This window comes from Carcharhinus amblyrhynchos, chromosome 10 (assembly GCF_965287045.1).
Source record: "Carcharhinus amblyrhynchos chromosome 10, sCarAmb.v2.hapA, whole genome shotgun sequence".
Lineage (NCBI taxonomy): Eukaryota > Metazoa > Chordata > Chondrichthyes > Carcharhiniformes > Carcharhinidae > Carcharhinus > Carcharhinus amblyrhynchos.
The window spans coordinates 42,110,884-42,132,993 of NC_137333.1; the positions used below are offsets into that span (position 1 = coordinate 42,110,884).

Sequence of the window (22,110 nt, forward strand, 5' to 3'; positions counted from 1 at the left end):
TTTAACAAATAGGTGCATACCGTGTTTCTTGTAAGGAGTATGTTTAGAATTCAGATTTGTTCATGCATCAATTTACGTGGACCTGACTACCTATGTGTATTCACTTAAAGTTTTTAACAACTGTTTCATGTTTCTAAATATTGAAGCAAGGTAATGACCACCTTTTCAAGTTAATGAATGTGATTACTGAGCAAACTGTCATTAGAGCAAAAACAACACTACTGGGTTAAAAAAATGGAAAAACGTATAATATGAAGAGCGCGGTTATCAGTCAGATAGGTTTGTTCTTAGTTTTAATGACATCTGGATCATCTTTCTGCTTTGCCACTTGGGAGTACCATAAAAAAAATAACTATAGTATAGCCGATGAGGAGCAGAACCAGTAAATCGTTTCATGAAAAATTGTCATGCAGTGAATCATGAAAAGAAATTTATTTTGCTACAATGATAATATAAAAAGTGCTGATCAGCTTTCTATGACTTACCTCATAAGTGTTGCGTTTCCAGTAAAGGGTCCAAATCTAATGTCTTCATAGGGCTGGTGGAAACCCAAGATATGTAAAGCTTCCTCCTGCGTAATTGGTGGAAGACTGTGGAAAACATCACAATAAATCTTTACACCATCTTAAACAGCAACACCTGTCTATCCTTTTGGAATATGATGTTTTCAACCAGCAACAAAGTAGACTTTATTTCTACTGAAAAGCAGCTAGATGTGTGGTTGGATATTGGCTTATGCTATTCTCAAAGAATGATCTTTACTAGAAAATAGTATGATTTACTCTTTTTTAAATATGCATATCTGGTCCATTTCTGCTTTGAATTTTATAAAATCATAATTTGCCATGTTGGAATGAAACAGGAAATCGCAAATGTATTGAGATTATGAAACTGTCCATTAAGAAGTCTCCAGTGATGAATTTCTTCCCTATATCCATTTTGTTTTTCCTGTGCATCTGACACCCTTGAGAATACCATTCTTGAAGAGGAAGGTAGGAGAGAAGAAATTTAAGAAAATTGTGACATCCCCTGAGTTTACATGGAGATGTGCTGGGGTAGGAGAGCAAGAGTTAGGGGTGGAGATTAGTGGACTAGGAGCTCACAGAGGAAACAGTCATCTTGGAATGCTTAAAGGGGAAGAGAGGGGGTGACGTGTTTGATGGTTGCAAAATATGCCTTTACCTTCTGCATACCATTGTGCAGGATCTCAAACATCTTTCCTTGTGAGCCAGCAATCTACTTAAACTTCTAATTTCATGTACTGCATTCACTGCTCACAATATGATGTAGTTTACATTGCAGAGAACTAATGCTGATTGTGGGATTCTTTTAGTAACCCCTCCATTCCGTTCGCAAAGTGACCTTGAGCTACCACTTTATTCCGCCATCCCATTGGACTCTCAGACCTTTGCCTCCTACACTGCTCCAATAAGTTCACACAAGCTTTGAGAACAGCATATTACCATTTAACAGGCACTGACATTGACCTTAACAACCTTAGATCCTTACTACTACCTCTATTTCCTCTCAGACAGCACGTGTTACTAAAATAGAATGGGTGCACCAGCACAGAAGGACCATGGGCCAATACTTGCAATAGGAATTCCCCTGGACACAGGATGTCACCTATCCTTTTTTTTCCAAACCATGCTCTTGTATCATGGACCATCGACTGCCTTGTTACAAAATCTTTCATGCTCCTTTCTATTCATCGGTATTTATTTACACAGATACATACTTTATTTTTCTCACTATTGTTTCCTTTTGTCACATCTCCCATCCTCCACCTAATCCTAGCATTTTTTTTCTACCAAACCCTTTTCTTTGACTGTTTCTCCCTATAAGCTGATGACATTTAGCTTTATCACGCCACTGAGTTTTTTTGATCACTCCACTGACTCACATCATACTTGTCATTTGTCCAGCATTTAATGCTTAACGTAGTTCCTCCAACAGTATGACAACGGAAGCTGTTGATCAAGAGATGTACTACCAATCACACATGTGCTCCATCACCAAGACTGTGAATTTACCTACAAAATATCACCCAACACTTTCCTGCCTTGGCTCATTTCCCCACAGAGAGTCTTATCTGAACCTTTGTTACCTCTGGATTTGACAATTCCAATGCTCCCCTGGCCAGCAAGTTCACCTTCCACCATGTAAAAACTTACACTCATTGAGAATTCGTTTGAATCTTAGTTCTCAACAAGTCTTCTTATCCATCCATTAACTCTGTCTACACTTCCTGCTGCCTCGGCAAAGCAGCGAAATAATTAAGGACCCCACGCACCCCGTGAATCAAATAGATTGGCTCCTATTCCAACAATAACTCAATTTTGAAGTCTTCATCCTTGTTTTCCGATCCCTCCTTGACCTTCCCTATCTCTGTAACTTCCTCCAATACCACAAATTAACAAATTCTTGGTGCTCTCCAGTTCTGGTCTCTTGTACACCCCCAATTTAAATTGTCCCATCACTGGTAGCGTATTTTCAGCTGGCTTGGCCCCAAGCTCTGAAATTTTCTCCCCAAGTTGTTCCACCTCTCTACCCCCCACTTCAAGATGCTCCTTGAAACCCATATTACCACCAAGCATCTGTCATGATAGCTCCTTCCTTAACTCCATAGCAATATTTGACATGGTCAGTGCTAAGCAGCTTGAGACATTTTACTATAATAAAGGCATTATATAAATACAAGTTATTGTCATTGTTCACCTGTAGCTTCTCCCAGGAGTGACTAAATGTCTTAAATGTTAACTTTCCGGCCAGGATTTTTTGTTGCAAGCAGAATGTAAAATTTAGCAACCCAGCAAAATGCCCATTTAATTCTGGCAGGAATTCCCTGTCTTGCCCGCTATTCCTTTTCTTCTCAACAGATGCTGTCTGACCTAATGATTTGTATGTAAAATTTATGGTGCAGCAGATAGTAGCTGTGAACCCAAGTCTCTTTACTGCATAATGAAGTTCTCTTTTATACCAATGAAGTTTCACTTTTCTATAATGTGCCAGGTGAAAACAGAACATCAAAGGTCTTAATGTTCATTCTACCACAAAAGAAAACATAATTCTAGTATTACATGAAATACTGTGTTAACTCTGATAGAAATTGCCACTGTGACTGAAAGCTACACATAAAACAAATAAAATGGGTCTTTAAATTAAGAGAAGTGATGGTGACGTTCCACACTGGGGGAAAAAAAATAGAGTAGCCACACCTTCCTGTTCCACAGGTACTGAATAAATAATTCCAGCATGAAACTAAAGAGGAAATTCCACATGAAGTCTTGTATTGTGGACGACTGATGCAATACCTGGGATAAGATGGGAGAGAGAGAAAAATTAAAGATTAATTAAGATTCATAATATATACGTTTAGAAGATGCAAAATACTTTCCAGTACATTCATAAGGTATTCTGTTTATGCAATGCATCAACAAACCCACCCCTCCACTCTCTTTTCCTCTGACTTGGGCTCTCATCTCTTTTCTTGGCCCCACCAATGGGGCCAAGAATGCCTTCAGAGACCCAAGTGCTACTCTGAGGAATTTCCTTCCATAACTCCTTCACCATGCTCTCCTCCTCACATTCTACCTCTTTGATCAAGCTTCGGTCATTTCTCTTAATCTCACTTTTTTTGGCTCAGTGTCCATGTTCCTCCTGCCTCACTGAAATGTCTTAGAATGTTTTTCAACTTTAAAGGCAAGCTACTGTATTCTTTGGGGTTTTTTTTATAAAACTAACTTAACTGGTATGAATGATTACAATTAACGTAACATCATTCCATAAGCTTGCAATGACTAAAGCACAATCCTTTACCTTTCAATATGCAATTACATCATTCAATGGCAAGATTCAGATATTTTAAATTCTGGGATTAGAGTTTGAATCCAGCCTAGACTGACCAAACAAAATATTTCCTTTCTTCCTGCTATTTACAAGGAAGAAGTCTGTCTCAACCCAAGTTCCAAATGAACTGATATCTTGCCACTAATTGCTGGTCTTCTTGAAAAAAAGGATCCCTGATGCAAAATGAAAAGAAAAACACTTTAATAAAATATTTGGAAACAATTTAAGAAAGCAAGTCTAGTAACTGTTTAATATAACACTTTATACCAGTGGTAATTGTGTGTAGAGTGGTGTCTAAGTATTCCCTGACAAGAGCAAAATGGCTGTGAAAAGAACTTAGAAGTGTTTGCACAAATGCACCAATTTTGTTTAGACCACTAATTAAACTGGTGGATTGGCACTTAATAGACAAATGCTGATAATTAATGTAAAAGAGGAACTTGAAGAAAACATCTTTCACATCCCCAGATATTTTAAAACGCTTTATAGTTAATTCATTTCTTATGAACTGAGATCACAACAGCCATATATGATGGTTAATTTGTACTCAGCAGAGTTGCACAGCAGAACAGTTGCTCAGCAGAGAAGAGGTAACCAGCCGTGATTATCGAAGGAAATAAAGGAGAGTATTAAATTAAAAGCTGATGCGTTCAGAGCGGCTAAAAATAGTGGGCGATTAGAAGATTGGGACAGATTTAAAAAACAACAAAGAATGACTAAGAAAGAGATAAAGAAAGGAAAGAAAGGAAAGTATGAAGCTAAACTAGCTCTAAATATAAAAAATGATAGTAAAAGTTTTTACAAGTATATAAAGAGGAGGAGACTGGCTAGAGTGAATGTTGAGCCCTTGGAGGATGAGAGGGGGGATTTAGCGGTGGGTAACAAGGAAATAGCTGAGGCTTTAAATAAGTTTTTTGTGTCAGTCTTCATGGAGGAGGACACAAATAGCTGGCTGAATATTAAAGATAGAAGGATGATAGGAGATGAGGTCCTTAATGCAATTACTGTCACTATAGAGGTAGTGCTTGATAGACAAATGGGATTGAAGGTAGACAAGTCCCTGGGACCGGATGGAATGCATCCCAGGTTCTGAAAGAAATGGCAGAGGTAATAGCAGATGCCTTAGTTATTATTTATCAAAATTTGCTGGACTCTGGGGAAGTGCCGGAAGATTGGAAAACGGCTAATGTTACGCCGCTGTTTAAAAAAGGTGGCAGACAAAAGGCAGGGAATTATAGGCCGGTTAGTTTAATGTCCGTAGTTGGAAAAATGCTAGAATCCGTCAAAGAAGAAATAGCGAGACACCTAGAAAAGAACGGTTTGATCAAGCAGACACAGCACGGATTCGTTAAGGGGAAGTCGTGTTTAACAAATTTATTGGATTTCTATGAAGATGTGACTAGTGCAGTAGGCAGAGGGGAACCGGTGGATGTGGTGTTTTTAGATTTCCAGAAGGCGTTTGATAAGGTGCCTCAAAAAGGTTGCTGCAAAAGGTTAGGGTGCACATTGTTGAGGGTAAGGTGTTAGCGTGGATAGAGGATTGGTTGTCTAATAGGAAGCAGAGAGTTGGAATCAATGGGTGCTATTCTGGTTGGCAGTTGGTGACTAGTGGAGTGCTGCAGGGATCGGTGCTGGGACCTCAACTGTTTACCATTTACATAGACGATCTGGAGGAGGGGGCTGAGTGTAGGGTAACAAAATTTGCTGATGACATGAAAATGAGTGGAAAAACAAATTGCGTGGAAGGCATGGAAAGTCTGCAGAGAGATCTGGATGGGCTGAGTGAGTGGGCAAGGACCTGGCAGATCGCGTATAATGTTAGCAAATGTGAGGTTATCCACTATGGTAGAAATAATAGTAGGAGGGATTATTATTTAAAAGGCAAAAAGCTGCAGCATGCTAGGGTGCAGAGGGACCTGGGAGTCCTTGTGCACGAATCCAAAAGCCCAGTCTGCAGGTGCAGCAGGTGATCAGGAAGACGAATGGAATGTTGGCCTTTATAGCGAGGGGGATAGAATATAAATGCAGGGAGGTCTTGCTGCAACTGTACAAGGCACTGGTGAGGCTGCAACTGGAGTACTGTGTGCAGTTTTGGTCACCGCATTTGCAAAAGGATATATTGGCCTTGGAGGGAATGCAGAGAAGGTTCACTAGGCTGATACCGGAGATGAGGGGGTTAGCCTATGAAGAGAGACTAAATAGATTGGGTCTGTACTCGTTAGAGTTTAGAGGGCTGAGGGGGGATCTTATAGAGACATAAAAGATAATGAAGGGGCTAGATAGGGTAGAGGTATCCTCAGAAAGGATAGCAGAAATTGAGGGCACAGCCTCAAAATAAGGGGGGGCAGTTTAGATCGGAGTTGAGGAGGAACTTCTTCACTCAAAGGGTGGTGAGTCTCTAGAATTCTCTACCCATTGAAGTGGTGGAGGCTACCTCGCTGAATATATTTAAGTCATGGGTAGATAGGTTTCTGATAGACAAGGGAATTAAGAGTTATGGGGAGAAAGTGGGAAAGTGGAACTGATCCACTTCAGATCAGCCATGATCTTGTTGAATGGCGGGGCAGGCTTGAAGGGCTAGATGGCCTACTCCTGCTCCTATTTCTTATGTTCTTATGCGCAAACAGTAATGAGAGGACTGGCCGGTGTTGTGTGTTTTTCATGGTGTTGGGTAAGGAATCAAATATTAATCATGGAAACAGGAAATCTCACCTACTCTCCTTCGAAATATGCAGCAAGATATTTTATGCATCACAGCAAGTAGATGGAAACTCAGTTTAACATCGCTTCCAATATTCTGTAGGCAGTATTTTCCAATCCTGCCAGGCATTGAAATTGTTCAGTCCTGCCAAAAGTCAACAGGCTTTTGGCCAGGTCGCCAAATCTCCTGCGACAGATCCTACCATGACAGGGCGAGAAAAGCCCGGCCTGCATCTCTGGCAGATTGACCAATTGCAGCAAAATTTCTACTCACTTTCTAGCTTTCGTTGCATCACTAGGATTGATAACATTGCCTGATGCCCCACAGATCCGATGCTGGTGTGGATCGAAGGGGGGTTGTCACTTTGAGATCAATTCCATCTCATTGAGGAGCCAGTCTTGCCGTCATTTTTGGGCCCGCACATCTCTTTAATGGCATAAATCATCCCCATGTCCAAAAAAGTTTCTAACTGTGGGTGGATTGAGATCTGGTGGGATTTGCATCAGGTTTCATAAGAACATAAGAAATAGGAGCAGGAGTAGGCCAACTAGCCCTTCGAGCCTGCCCCGCCATTCAATAAGATCATGGCTGATCTGTCGTAGCTCAGTTCCACATTCCCGCCCTCTCCCCATAACCCTTAATCCTCTCTCTTATCAAAAACCCATCAACCCGCGTCTTAAAAATATTTAGCGAGGTAGCCTCCACCACTTCAACGGGCAGAGAATTCCAGAGATTCACCACCCTTTGAGTGAAGAAGTTCCTCCTCAACTCCGTTCTAAACTGCCCCCCCCTTTATCTTGAGGCTGTGCCCCCTAGTCCTACTGTCTTTTTTGAGCGGGAAGAGTCTCTCCACCTCTATCCTATCCATCCCATTCATCATCTTATACGTCTCAATGAGATCTCCCCTCATTCTTCTAAACTCTAACGGGTACAAGCCTAGTTTATTCAGCCTCTCCTCATAGCTCAACCCCCTCAACTCCGGCATCAGCCTAGTAAACCTCCTCTGCACTCCCTCCAAGGCCAAAATATCCTTGCGTAAGTACGGCGCCCAAAACTGCACACAGTCCTCCAGCTGCGGCCTCACCAATGCCCTATACAGCCGTAGCAAGACCTCCCTACTTTTATATTCAATCCCCCTTGCGATGAAGGCCAGCATCCCATTCGCCTTCCTGACCACCTGCTGCACCTGCAAGCTGGGTTTTTGCGACTCATGCACAAGGACCCCAAGGTCCCTCTGCACCGTCGCCTGCTGCAGTTTTTCTCCACGTAAGTAATAATCCTTCCTACCATTATTCCTACCAAAGTGGACCACCTCGCACTTGCCAACATTAAATTCCATTTGCTATTTCCTGGCCCAGTCGCCCAGCCTATCTGGATCCTTCTGTAGACTCTCACCACCCTCCGCACAATTTGTCTTTCCACCAATTTTGGTGTCATCAGCAAATTTCGACACCATACACTCGGTTCCCTCCTCCAGATCATCTATATAAATGGTAAATAGCTGAGGCCCCAGCACCAACCCCTGGGGCACTCCACTAGTCACCATCCGCCAATCCGAATAGCACCCATTGACCCCCGCTCTCTGCCTCCTATTTGACAACCAGTCCTCTATCCACGCTAACACCCTACCCCCAACTCCATGCACCCTAACCTTCTGCAATAACCTCTTGTGAGGTACCTTGTCAAACACCTTCTGAAAATCAAGAAAGACCACATCCACTGGCTCTCCTCTATCCACCACCCTAGACACATCCTCATAGAACTCCAATAAATTTGTCAGACACGACTTCCCTTTAACGAAACCGTGCTGCGTCTGCTCTATCAAGCAGCTCCCCTCAAGATGCCTCGCTATTTCCTCCTTGATGACGGATTCTAACATTTTACCTACAACAGACGTTAAACTAACAGGCCTATAATTCCCCGCCTTTTGCCTGGAACCCTTCTGAAACAACAGCGTAACATTAGCCGTTTTCCAATCTTCCGGCACTTCCCCGGAATCCAGCGACGTCTGGAAAATAACCACCAAGGCATCCACTATCACCTCCGCCATTTCTTTCAGGACCCTCGGATGTATTCCATCCGGTCCTGGGGACGTGTCCACAATCAGCCCCCTCCAGTCTGTCGAGCACCACCTCTCTAGTAACAGTAATGTCATCGAGACCCTCCAGTCCTACCACCTTTCCATCTCTAACATCCGGCAAATTATTCACGTCCTCCTTTTCCTGCCAGAGACCACATTTAGAAATGTTTTGGGAGAATTATGCCCAGTGTTTCAGGTTGGTATTCCACAGATTGAAACTGGGACTGTTTTCTTTGGAAAGACGGAGATTGAGGGGTGACATGATAGAGGTATATAAGATACTGAAGGGAATAGACAGGGTCAATAGTGAGAGACTGCTCCCTAGATTGGTTATGAATACAAGAGGACATGATTTAAGGGTGAGGGGGGAGAGGTATAATTTGGATATGAGAGGAAGGTTCTTTACGCAGAGAGTAGTGGGGGTATGGAACACGCTACCGAGTGGGGTGGTGGAGGCGGGAACGTTGGACTCGTTTAAGGTTCAGTTAGATAGGCACATGAGTGAAACGAGGATGGAGGGTTATGGTAGGGGTTATTGAATAAGGGTTAGAACCTCGGGAGACACCGGAAAGGCAGGCTTGTGATTAACGTTTTTGTCTTTTCACTCCGCAGGTGGAGGGCCACCTCGTTGTCAAACGAGGGGCATGCACATGGTGGGTTGTGCGTGGGCTGCTCCTGGAGGTTCCGGGAGTGGCCTAGTACTTCGTGTCGGTGTGTGTGCTTGATCCTGGACCGGTAGACGGGCGCCGCAACAGCTCGGTGACTAGCACTGCTAGCTGTGCAGATACATGGATTTGGGCCTGTGTCTGTGGGAGTTTGTGCATTCTCCCTGTGGTTGCGTGGGTTTCCTCCGGGCGCTCCGGTTTCCTCCCACACCCCAAAGACGTGCTCTTAGGCTGATTGGTTTTACCAAATTGACACTATTCTGAATCTGGCTAAGTCAGGGGTTCTATTTGTGGATACGCAGGGTAGAATAGGTGTAGGGTGATGCGGCGGTGCGGGCTTGTTGGGCCGAAGGGCCTGTTTCCCATGCTGGGTTGTTCTTTGTTCTTAGATCATAGATATGAAATGTTAATTCTGTTTCTCTTTTCACAAATATGGCCAGGTGTGCTGAACATGTATAGCATTATTTTTCTTTACAGCATTTTATGGGTGAAATCCTCCCAAAAATGTAGCATTAGCACAGGTGAAGTTTGTAGACTTCATAGCCAGCTTTTCTTGCCATATTGAACAAAACCTGTCCATTTTAAAAGGTGAAGTATGATTCACACTGTCAGCTGGAAGGGCCTAAAGATGTAGGCAAGGCCAGGAATCCTGAGGTTGGGGTGCCATATTTAAATGGCCCCAATTTCTGACTTAAATAAAAGGACCTCCCCTCCCCGCCATATATGTTCAAGGGTGCATTACTGATCACGTCACCAACGGGGACAGGGCATCGCAAATTGAGTCCTCGCTGGCACAAATCTTATTTCTGGCCGCTCCCAAGCTTGATTGGCCATTAGAGGATTTGCGCCCGCGATCAACAGGGCCATTAAATTGCGGCCTATGTCTTTATTTCAGATTGCCAACATCCAAAGTACTTTGCTCTTGTAGCAAAAACAAACTCAGAGCAGTCCCATTCAAGTGTAACTGAATTTTTGAACGGCACAATAAGTGTTAGTTACTTTTCTCTTAGGCTTTTTCTTTGAGTACTGTTTGTATGTGAGGCTATTGGATGAGAACAGAAATGGGCAGTGCCACAGTCCTGCTCACACACACCTCAAGCTTATACATTAATAAAGGCTAATTGGACAAAGGTACTTAAAAGGAGCCTGGTATTATTTCACAATAAGGAGATAAATGCCTTCAAGAGGACAAAATTAGCAAAAACCAGTAATTAGTTAAAAAGCACAATTTGACACAAGGTCATATGAGCAGACTTAAAAATGACATGCTTGTTCACTTAATTTCACTTAAATTACAGCTCTAACTCTGTTGTAAGACACAGTGAAAAATGCTTATGTAAATGCAGCAAGAAAATATTAATACAATACCAGCTAAACTATGTCACAACAATTAGAATTTTTTATATAATGCTGATTTATTTTTTCAAAAAAACAAACGAATTGAAATTTGTATCAGTGAATGCTATCATTTGATCTACTGATGTTCAAAATGTTTACATTTGATATTTTACTATTATCAGTGTATAAGGTTAAGTAACAAACTAATGTTTGAAAACATCTTATAGAAAGTCACAAATCTGTGCTGCCAGACATGGGGGAAATCAGAATTTTACGGCCTCAATTGGGCAAGATTGTAAAATCCTGCCCGAGGCCAATGCAGATATCCGGTCTGGTAGAGTTTTGGTCGGGATTTGCACTGTTTCCACCTACTGCTGTCAGGGCCAGATTCTGCCCTTGTAATCACTGCTAATGGAATCCTCTTGTTAACAAGAGTGAATGTCCCAACCAGTTATGCAGAACAGTTACATAATAAATGCTCCAGTGCCAAATTACTAACAGGATGTGTTTGGGCGGGGGGGGGGAAATAATTAAGTGTTGAGTTGCAAGCATCATTAATAATTCATTCTAACAGATCTGTAACAATGCTAATTATTGCATGTGTTGGTACTCACTCCAGACCCATACATAATTATGACTAGAACTGAAAAAGTTAAACCCATGGAAATCACTTTGATAGGGCTGTACAAATGCCCCCAAATAGTCAGTGGGAAATTGAGGAGCAAATATGTAAGGAGATTACAGATAGCTCCAAGAAAGATAGGGTGATAAATAGTAGGACATTTTAATTTTCCCAACATTGACTGGGACAGCCACAGTATCAGAGGACTGGATGGAGAGAAATGTGTTGAGTGTATTCAGGAGGAATTTTTCATTCAATATACGAATGGCCCAACTTGGGGGGGCGGGGGGGGGAACTTGACCTCCTCTTGGGAAATAAAGAAGGGCATGTGACAGAAGTATTAGTGGGGGATCACTTTGGGACCAGTGACTATAATTCTATCAGTTTTAAGATAGCTATGGAGAATGATAGGTCTGGCCCAAAAGTTAAAATTCTAAATTGGGTCAAGGCCAATTTTAATATGTTATCAGACAGGAACTTTCAAAAGTTAATTGGAGGAGTCTGTGGAAAGGCAAAGGGACTTATGGTAAATGGGAGGCTTTCAAAAGTGTGTTAACCAGGTCAGCACATTCCTTTTAGAGTAAAGGGCAAGGCTGGCAGAAGTAGGGAACCCTGGATGACTTGGGATATTGAGGTCCTGGTCAAGAAGAGGAGAGGAGGTGTAGGAGTAGAGTTAAGAGAGAAATCAGGAGGGTGCAAAGGGGACATGAGATTGTTTTGTCAGATAAGGCAAAGGAGAATCCAAACAGCTTCTACAAATACATAAAGATCAAAATAATAAGGGAGAGAGTAGGGCCTCTTAAGGGTCAACAAGGTCATCTGTGTGTGGATCCACAAGAGATAGATGAAATCTTAAATGAATATTTCTCATCAGTATTTATTGTTGAGAAAAGCATGGATGTTAGGGAACTTGGGGAAATAAATAATGATGTCTTGATGGGTGTACATGTTACAGAGAAAGAGGTGCTGGAAGTCTTTAAGCGCATCAAGGCAGATAAATCCCCAGACCTGATAAAGTATATGCCAGGACATTGAGGGAGGCTAGGAAGGAAATTGCGGATCCTCTAGCAGAGTTATCTGAATCATCAATAGTCACAGGTGAAGTGCCTGAAGGTTGGAGGATGACAAATGTTGTGCCTTTGTTTAAAAAGGGCTGCATGAAAAAGCCTGGGAACTACAGGCCGGTGAACCTCACATCTGTGGTGGGTAAGTTGTTGGAAGGTATTTTGAGAAACAAGATCTACAGCCATTTAGAGATGCAAGGACCAATTAGGGACAGTCAGCAATGCTTTGTGAGTGGAAAATCATGTCTCACAAACTTGATTGAGTTTTTTGAAGGGGTAACCAAGAAGGTAGATGAAGGCAGTGAAGTTGATGTTGTCTATATGGACTTTAGCAAAGCCTTTGACAAGGTACTGCATGGTAGGCTGTTGCATAAGGTTAAATCTCACAGGATGCAGGATGAGATATTTAAATGGACACAAGACTGGCTTGATGACAAAAGCCTGAAGGTGATTGTAGAGGGTTGTTTTTCAAACTGGAGGCCTGTGACCAGCAGTGTGCCTCAGGGATCATGCTAGGTCCATTGTTATTTGTCATTTATATTAATGATTTGGATGAGAATATAGGAGGCATGGTTAGTAAGGTTGCAGATGACACTAAGATTGGTAGCATAGTGGACAGTGAAGAAAGTGATCTCTGACTGCAACAGGAACTTGATCAACTAGGCCAGTGGGCTGATGAATGGCAGATGGAGTTTAATTTAGACAAATGAGAGGTGATGCATTTTGGTAGACTGAACCAGGGCAGGACTTACTCAGTTAATGGTAGGGCATTGGGAAGAGTTACAGATTAAAGAGACCTAGGGGTACATGTTCATAGCTCCTTGAAAGTGGAATCACAGGTGGACAGAGTGGTGAAGAAGGCATTCAGTAGGCTTGGTTTCATTGGTCAGAACATTGAATACAGGAGTTGGGACATCTTGTTGAAGTTATACAAGCCATTAGTAAGGCCATACTTAGAATACTGTGTACAGTTCTGGTCACCCTATTCTAGGAAGGATATTATTAAACTAAAAATAATGCAGAAAAGATTTACTAGGATGTCGTGGGATTTGATGGTTTGAGTTATAAGGAGAGTTTGGATAGACTGGGACTTTTTTCTCTGGAGGGTAGAAGGCTGAGGAGTGATCTTACAGAGGTCTATAAAATAACAAGGGGCACAGATCAGCTATAGAGTCAATATCTTTTCCCAAAGGTAGGGAAGTCTAAAACTAGAGGGCATTGGTTTAAGACGAAAGGAGAGAGATTCAAAAGTATCCAGATGGACAATTTTTTCACATAGAGGGTGGTGTCTGGAGCAAGCTACCAGAAGTAGTAGTAGAGACGGGTACAATTTTGTCTTTTAAAAAGCATTTAGACAGTTATATGGGCAAGATGGGTATAGAGGGATATGGGCCAAATACAGGCAGTGTGGATTAGCTTAGGGATTTTACAAAAAAGAAACGTCATGGACAAGTTGGGCCAAAGGGCCTGTTTCCATGCTGTAAACCTCTATTTCTCTAGAAGCTAAATGCCCACCAAATTGAAAGATTTAAACAAGGGAAGTTTTGCATTTCCTCTGCAACTGGATCCTGAACTTCCTAACTCACAGACTACAATCAGTAGGGATAGGCAATAACACCTCCTCCTCAACCCCGGTGCCCCACAAGGCTGTGTTCTCAGCCCCCTTCTATATTCCTTAAACACCTATAACTGTGTGGCCAAATTCGCCTCCAATTTGGATTTTCAAATTTGCTGACGACACCACCATAGTGGGTCGGATCTCCAACAATGATGAGACAGAGTACAGGAATGAGATAGAGAATCTAGTGAACTGGTACGGCAACAATAATCTCTCCTTCAATGTCAACAAAATGAAGGAGATTGTCATCAACTCCAGGAAGCGTAAAAGAGAACATGCCCCTGTCTACATCAACGGAGACTAAGTAGAAAGGGTCGAGAGCTTCAAGGCTTTAGGTGTCCAGATCACCAACAACCTGTCCTGGACCCCCCATGCTGATACTATAGTTAAGAAAGCCCAGCAACACCTCTACTTTTTCAGAAGACTAAGGAAATATAGCATGTCATCTACAACTCTCACCAACTTTTACAGATGCACCATAGAAAGCATTCTTTCTGGTTGTATCACAGCTTGGTATGGCTCCTGCTCTGCCCAAAATCACAAGGAACTACAAAAAGTTGTAAATGTAGCCCAATCCATCACGCAAACCAACCTCCCATCCACTGACTCTGTCTACACTTTCCGCTGCTTCGGCAAGGCAGCCAGCATAATTAAAAACCCCACGCACCCAGGACAATCTCTCTTCCACCTTCTTCCTTTGGGAAAAGGATACAAAAGTCTGAGGTCACGTACCAACTGACTCAAGAACAGTTTCTTCCTTGCTGCTGTCAGACTTTTGAATGGACTTACCTTGCATTAAATTGATCTTTCTCTACATCCTAGTTATGACTGTAACACTACATTCTGCATTCTCTTGTTTCCTTCCCTACGAACAGTATGTTTTATCTGTATAGCACAAGAAACAATACTTTTCACTGTATGTTAATACATGTGACAATAATAAATAAAATCAAAATCCTTCAGGGAGCAAAATGCAGTGATAAGTAAAAAAGGTCTCAGGCGTTGAAAAAGATAACGACACTGGGTGGAATTCTCTTATAATTAATAAGGTTGGAGGCAGGAGATTCGGCATGTTTTTCACCTCCACAGAACGAAACACTTCATGCTCCCACTTCCACCACAGGACTTAGTCTCAAAATGGGAGAATTCTGTCCACCATGTTTTAACAAAACCACGTATGTCCAAACGGATAGTGTTACCACAGGATCCCCTCCAGGATCAGCCCTTACAAACATCTTTGTTGGGTTCCATGAGAAACGTGCTTTCGATGGGATGACATTTAACCTCCTACCTCTTGCACAATACTGATACATGGGTGACATGTTTGCTGTATTTGAAAGTGCAGCTGCATGTTAGAATTTCCTTAATGGGCTCCGTTCTGTGCTCAAAGTCACCTTTTAAATAGTGCAGTGTAATGTGCTAATTTTCCTTGAGAAACCTGCGAATGTGCTCTCTTCTACTGTCTACTGCAAGCCTACCTTCACTGATCAATATACGTGTTGTGATTCCTACAGTTTCACATGCTACAAACTTGGCCTAATTGAAACTCTGTAAACAGGGCCCAAACTATTTTCTCACTGCAATCTTGCTGCTGAAATAGGGTGCATCAAAACCAAACTGCAGGATATTGACTACACCGATTGTTGTATATTGCACAAACTATGGATGAGCCTGAAAAGTGCCATGTATGCCTCAGATCACTCAAAGAGGAAGGTGCATCAAAAATTTGAACAACAGATGAAACCAGCTGTTCATACTGTAAATATGTAGTCACAACTCAAGTGGCATTCTCCATTTACAGGGCGCCACTGTCAAGTCAAAAATATGTCCTGCCCATCACACAAATGACTAATGAGGTGTATAAATTTCGGTGCTGGTGTGCTGACACATATATTGAACAGACATCATAATGACTGGCAGGTCACATCAAACAGCACACCCCTTCTGCTGTTTACAACGAAGTACTGACCCAACCAACTGTGCTTACAAAACGCAAAACAGCATCCCACACAATTCCAAGACTGTATAGCACATGCTAAACAATCTTGTTTGTGCTAAGAATTACATTAACAACTGATTTAAGATTGTCAATCAGGCTCACAGTGTGGATTACTTGTCTGTGCTAGAAGCTACATATATTTATACACAGGACCTATCCTTAGCAAACAGAAGGAGCATGTCCCTGCATTGCACCTTTTTCAACTAAACAAAAACTTGGAGATCAGTCATTTGCTGGTTCATTCCCCATGATAATGCCATGGCCAGAGTCAAACTGCCTGGTTTGAATTTAAACAAAAGCTAGGCAGTTAACTGTTCCTGGTGCATTCTCCATGGCAATAACTCCACCTATCATAATCCACTTGCAAACTAATCAGCACTGGCTTCTCACACATAAATGGTTCTTCGTTTTACAAATGATATTCTTGCAAATCTGTGCTGATGAGTGCAAGATGTCTCTTTATTTAGCAATAGTCAAGTTTAGCACTATCAAACAAATATTTGCTACATTAAAGTGGGACATCTTTTAGATTGGACATTTAGTTGATACGTTGTCTGCCTTTTAAAGAAGAGCAATGAGCTCCCACAGTGCCTTACCCACACTGGTCTGTGATGATACTGTGCCTTTAAGAACTGTATTTTAATCATGTTTTTCAGCAGGCTGTTTCTGTCGGCACAATGTTGTCTGTAGTTGGTATCCTTTATTGTTACTGAGGCAATATAATTGATATCATGTTGATTTTAATCTGGTCAAACGCAGTGTTATGTGTTTTTAATGGTCCCTTGGGATTGTCAAATCGAGCTCGATTTGGGGATAGTTGACAGGTCAGCTGACATGCCTGGGGACAGTTATTTTTCACAGAGTATTCAAGGTCATGGTTTCGTTTTCAGAAGCAGTTTGAAGCTGAAAGAAGCAACAATGGTTATTCCCTCTCAGTGGAGTTGGGATTTTTGTTTTTAAGTTTTATTGTGTTGGAAACTGCCAGAGAAGTTTGGCTGTTTTGAGGATATATCCTTCTCTGAAGACAGCTGTTGGGTTCGCTGTCCAGAAGTGTTAAAAAGCTGGAAATCTGGCGTAACGTGAACATACTTGTTTTTGTGTTAATACTGGAGAACTTTATAGAACATAGACCATTACAGCGCAGTACAGGCCCTTCTGCCCTCGACGTTGCGCCGACCAGTGGAACCAATCTAATGACCCTCTAACCTAAACTATTCCAATATTATCCATATGTCTATCCAATGACCATTTGAATGCCCGTAAAGTTGGCGAGTCCACTACTGCTGCAGGCAGGGCATCCCACGCCCTTACCGCCCTCTGAGTAAAGAACCTACCTCTGACATCTGTCCTTTATTTATCACCCCTTAATTTAAAGCTATGTCCCCTCATGTTAGCCATCACCATCCGAGGGAAAAGGCTCTCACTGTCCACCCTATCTAATCCTCTGATCATCTTGCATGCCTCAATTAAGTCACCTCATAACCTTCTTCTCTCCAACAAAAACAACCTCAAGTCCCTCAGCCTTTCCTCATAAGACCTTCCCACCTTACCAGGCAATATCCTGGTAAATCTCCTCTGCACCCTTTCCAATGCTTCCACATCTTTCCTATAATGCGGTGTGGCTTATTGCTTTACATTGGAACAACAGAGATAGCTAGCTGCTAGGAGTTATGCTGTGTCATGTTTAAATCCTGTAATTGGTAAAAGTTATACTGATTCTTTTTGTTATATTTTAGCTGTGTTCTTAAATAAACTTTGTTTGACAATAGCTTCCTAGAGGGTGACTTGAATCATACCTGAAGCACCTTATATTTACCAATGCCAAAATCAATTGTAAAACTTAAGTTCTCTAACTTCACTAAACACTTTGAAATCTTTAGCGTGGGTCTTAACAGGTCCCTCTGCCAATGACAGCGAAAGAAAAACAATTAGCTAGTCATTTACTTATTTACTATTTGTGGGATCTTGAGCTATTTGGACTTCGGCTGCTGCATTTTCTGATACATCCTTAACTACACTTCTAAAAACGTATTTTTTGCCTGTGAAAAACTTTGACACAGCCTCAGAGTACAGGAGGCATTATATAAATGCAATATCTTTCTCTCCGTAACAAAAGTGAGACCTATAGAGACAGCTACATATAAAGAACAAACTAATCTATCACAATTGTCACAAACAGATTGGGAAAAATTGCTGTTATCCAAATGCCTTGTGATGAAGAAAATATGGTACTTTTCTCAAAACTGATATACAATGTTACTTACAAAAAGCTATGCCAGAAGATATTACTACAAATGAACACAATTGGAAAGGAACTATTCCTCTTTGACGTTGTGCAAGTTTTAAATTTTACAACAACTTTCCTCATGTATTGCTTTTCATGCAGTGAAATGCGCATACTATAAGAAGTGCGGATAAACGTACCTGGTATATATGCAGCTAAGTTTTACATTTAAGCATGCAATGTGCCAGTCATATTCAAATTATGAAGTGGTAAAACAAATTAACAGAATAAACGAATAGAAATACTTACCATCTCCTAAGATCCAAAACCTTGCGCTGTTTCATTTCTTCCAAAACAGTATATGGCGAGGAATCATTGTTTTTTTTGTTGTGTTTCTCCAATGGTTTCATCTTCTTTGCATTTTGTTTCTTTAAGCTACCTGCAAACAAACAAAGTTCTTTTTCATGGGTGCAACAAAGCAACTGAAGTGAAATTTATATGGGTTTGGATCACTTTGAAGCTTTAGCCAGCCAAGCATCCAGCAGATGGAAGATGAACTGTAATGGAAACCAAGATTTTAAAAAAAACATGCAGTGTATAAAATCATGGGCAAACCAATCAGACATTAAGTTTATTAAATGTAATCTTACCATACAATTTTTAAAAAAATAGGCTTCAGTGGTAAGTGAGCTGTTACATCACATTTAACTTTATATAGCATTTGCATTCTGTTGATTAATATTGCTAATCTTACAATCAGGAAGCTTGCCATTAGAAACTGTCTCACTCCAAAAGAAATTAGTCTTCACTCAAACAGAATGGTCTAGAATGATCAATAACAAACAATGGTTACAAAAAAAAAATCTATTCTGGAAAATATTAAACCAAATTGAGATTTTTGAAACAAGTCAAATTATATTTTCTGCAGATCTAACGAAAACTCAGAAACAAGATCTTAGTTGTGCAAAGAATTTCTGCTCTGTAGCTGCAGTACAGAACAGAGTTAGGATATTTCCAAGAGTTGTGTGTCATACAGGTGAATATTTAATCCAGTTAATAATTGTGTTTCTTAAAATTGTAGATTTTTAAAAATTCAGGACCATGACTTGTAATCATAACATGATTTATATCTTGTTATCATTGTTTCCCAGGTGGAAAGTCAGCCATGTCCCAGTGAGTTGGGGGTGGGCGATCTATCTTTCCCATGACAATGAAATGGGTCTCCTTGTAGTATTGCTCCATAGCAACATATGCTGTACTGTGACATTAATGGTATAAATTCATTTTTCACCACTTCCTGGCATTACACATTTTGATTTCAGACTACACAATCATTGCACCTGCTCTGTCATTTCCCAGCCCCATCACCCGCCAACATCTGTACTAATTCTTGTTTTAATTTATTTCAATTTTGATTACAAAGTTCATGCAATCTTCATGCAGCAAAAATATGAGACAGTGTGCAAAAGTATGAAGAGGGTTTTGACAATACTGTGCCTTTAAGAAATGTATTTATATTATGTTTCTTATGCAGTATGTTTCTTAAGCATTTGGTTCTATTCACCTGGTGCCACCTGTCTGTAACTGGCAGCCTCTGTTGATACTGCTGAAGCATAATTGACCTTAATTGCTAAAGTCCAGACTAATACAGTTCTGTTATTTTAGTGTTTTCTCCTGAGGCTTTTCAAAGTAGGGCTTGATTAGGTCGATTGACAGGGAAAATCATGGGTTGGGTTAGTTTTACACAGAAAAATCAAGTCAGTCGCTGCTTGGGATTGTTAAAAGTGCTTCTCTTTATCTCTCTAGATTTGGAAACTGGGACCTGTCAGGAAATAAGCATCTTTCTCTGAAGTTCTGTTTCTTGGGAGTCAGGAGAGAGATGTCTTTCTGTATCTGCCCTCAGAGGTCAAAATGTTGGAAATATAGCACCCACATGTGAGCACCTGTTTTTGTACTAACTGAGTCTGAAGAAAAATGTATGTCTGTGGAGATTTGCTTACATTGGAACAATAGAGATAATTAAGAGTGAGACCTTGTCATGCTTATGTGTTTCAATTGGGAAAAACTACGCTAATGTTTTTGTTAGATTTTAATTTTGTTAAATAAAGTTTGTTTTAATAAAAGCTTCCCAGTGGGTCAATCAAATCATACCTGGAACAAAATACCTTACGCTCACCCTTATATTAAAATCAAAAAAGACTGAAGTCTAGAACTGATGCAAAGAGTGACATACAGCACAGAAGAAAGACAATTACTCAAAAACAGCACCATCAAGGCCTTTAGAAGTTTAATACAAAACATGTGTACGTTAATGAATGGTTGTACTTAACTAACAAGGCTGCAAAGTAAAATTAACTTTAGCTGGAAAATTAGGTTTGAGAACACATTTGGAAACCACTAAGGAAATCTACTTTGATATTGAGGTTGAAATTATAACAGGGCATTACTGCCCTATTTCTGTACCTTTCATTGTCATAGAATCCCTACAGTGCAGAAGGGAGCCATTCAGCCCATTGAGTCTGCACTGACTCTCTGAAAGAACACATTACACAGGCCCACCCCCTACGCCCTATCCCCGTAACCTCACATCTTTTTCTACACCCTAGCTATGACTGTAACACTACCTTCTGCACGCTCTTGTTTCCTTCTCTATGCATAGTATGCTTTGTATAGTGCGCAAGAAACAATACTTTTCACTGTATACTAATACATGTGACAATAATTCATCAAATCAAATCACTAATCCTCCTAATCTACACATTTTTGGACACTAAGGGACAATTTACTATAGAATTATAGAATTCCGACAGTGCAGGAGGTGGCCATTCAGCCCATCGAGGCTGCATCGTCAATCTCCAAAACCCCATATATTTATCCTAGTAATCCCACGACACTAAGGGTCAATTTGGCATGGCCAATCCACCTAACCTGCCTTTTTTTTTAAAGAGTGTGGGAGGAAACTGGAGCACCCAGAGGAAACCTACGCAGACACATGGAGAATGGGCAAACTCCACACAGATAATCCCCTGAGGCTGGGACTGAACCCAGTTCCTGGAGCTGTGAGGCAGCAGTGCTAACTACTGTACCACCGTGCTGCCCTCTGATCTCTTATGATGCCTGTAGAGACCAGTAACTTTTAAAGAGAAATTTGAACTATTAACAGCTGAAAGGATAACATGACAAAATTTCATATCAATTTTACTGTAACAGACTAAAACACTTAACTAAACACTATTGTATTTTTACTATAGAACAGAACTTTCCCTTTTAGTTTTGACACAACTGAAAAACCCTCTACACAGATATATTTCACACTGTGCCTTAAATAGACATTCATTTCTAACAGAGTCAGTCCAAAGAGTTTCTGAGCTCCTGAGAGTTTACTTGGTTCTTTTCCTTTCCTACCCTGAACTTTTAACCCCAGAAATGTCTTTCATTGGAGCCCTCTAGTGCAAACTAGACAAATCTCCCAACCTCATTTCAAACACTAATAAATCTGATCATGCAATCACAAGTTCCCATTTGCATTTCTGTGTGGTGAACCAAAGACTTTTGGCCTTAGCTGGTCCCCCTCTCCCAAATCCTGGCAGGCGGCTGATACCTGAAAGTTTCTAGGAATATCTGAGAAACCTTTATCCTCTCAAAGCCCATTTTCATGGCAATGTGAATCACATGGGCCTTCCTGGTAGAAGCACTGATAAATATCCACAAGACCCCCCCCAAAAAAATGTTTAATCTTGGAAGTAAATGGACAGTTTAAAGCACAACTATTTACAACCTGGTATTCTCAGCACCATCCTAGTACTTTGGAAACTAGCAGCCTAACCACTGTTAGCGTACAAGCTGCTGTAATTGTCTCGAAGTGTGAACACTTTATACCCTCTTTCCAGCAAAGAACCCAGGGGTCCCTTTAATCTATAACAGCCATTTCACTCATATCTGTTGTTAGG

At 41.1% G+C, this 22,110-nt stretch overlaps 1 protein-coding gene across 1 annotated transcript in view; it reads right to left on the reverse strand.

The window, feature by feature from the left end:
• The window catches only part of ercc5 (excision repair cross-complementation group 5), a 130,716-nt gene that overhangs the window by 86,188 nt on the left and 22,418 nt on the right, over window positions 1-22,110 (reverse strand). Inside the window, exons 3-5 of the mRNA XM_080198022.1 lie at window positions 18,470-18,599; window positions 3,219-3,314; window positions 486-590 (exon numbers count right to left, since the gene is read on the reverse strand). Of these exons, the coding sequence (XP_080054148.1) occupies window positions 486-590; window positions 3,219-3,314; window positions 18,470-18,599 (331 nt within the window). The remainder of the gene's footprint in view (window positions 1-485; window positions 591-3,218; window positions 3,315-18,469; window positions 18,600-22,110) is intronic.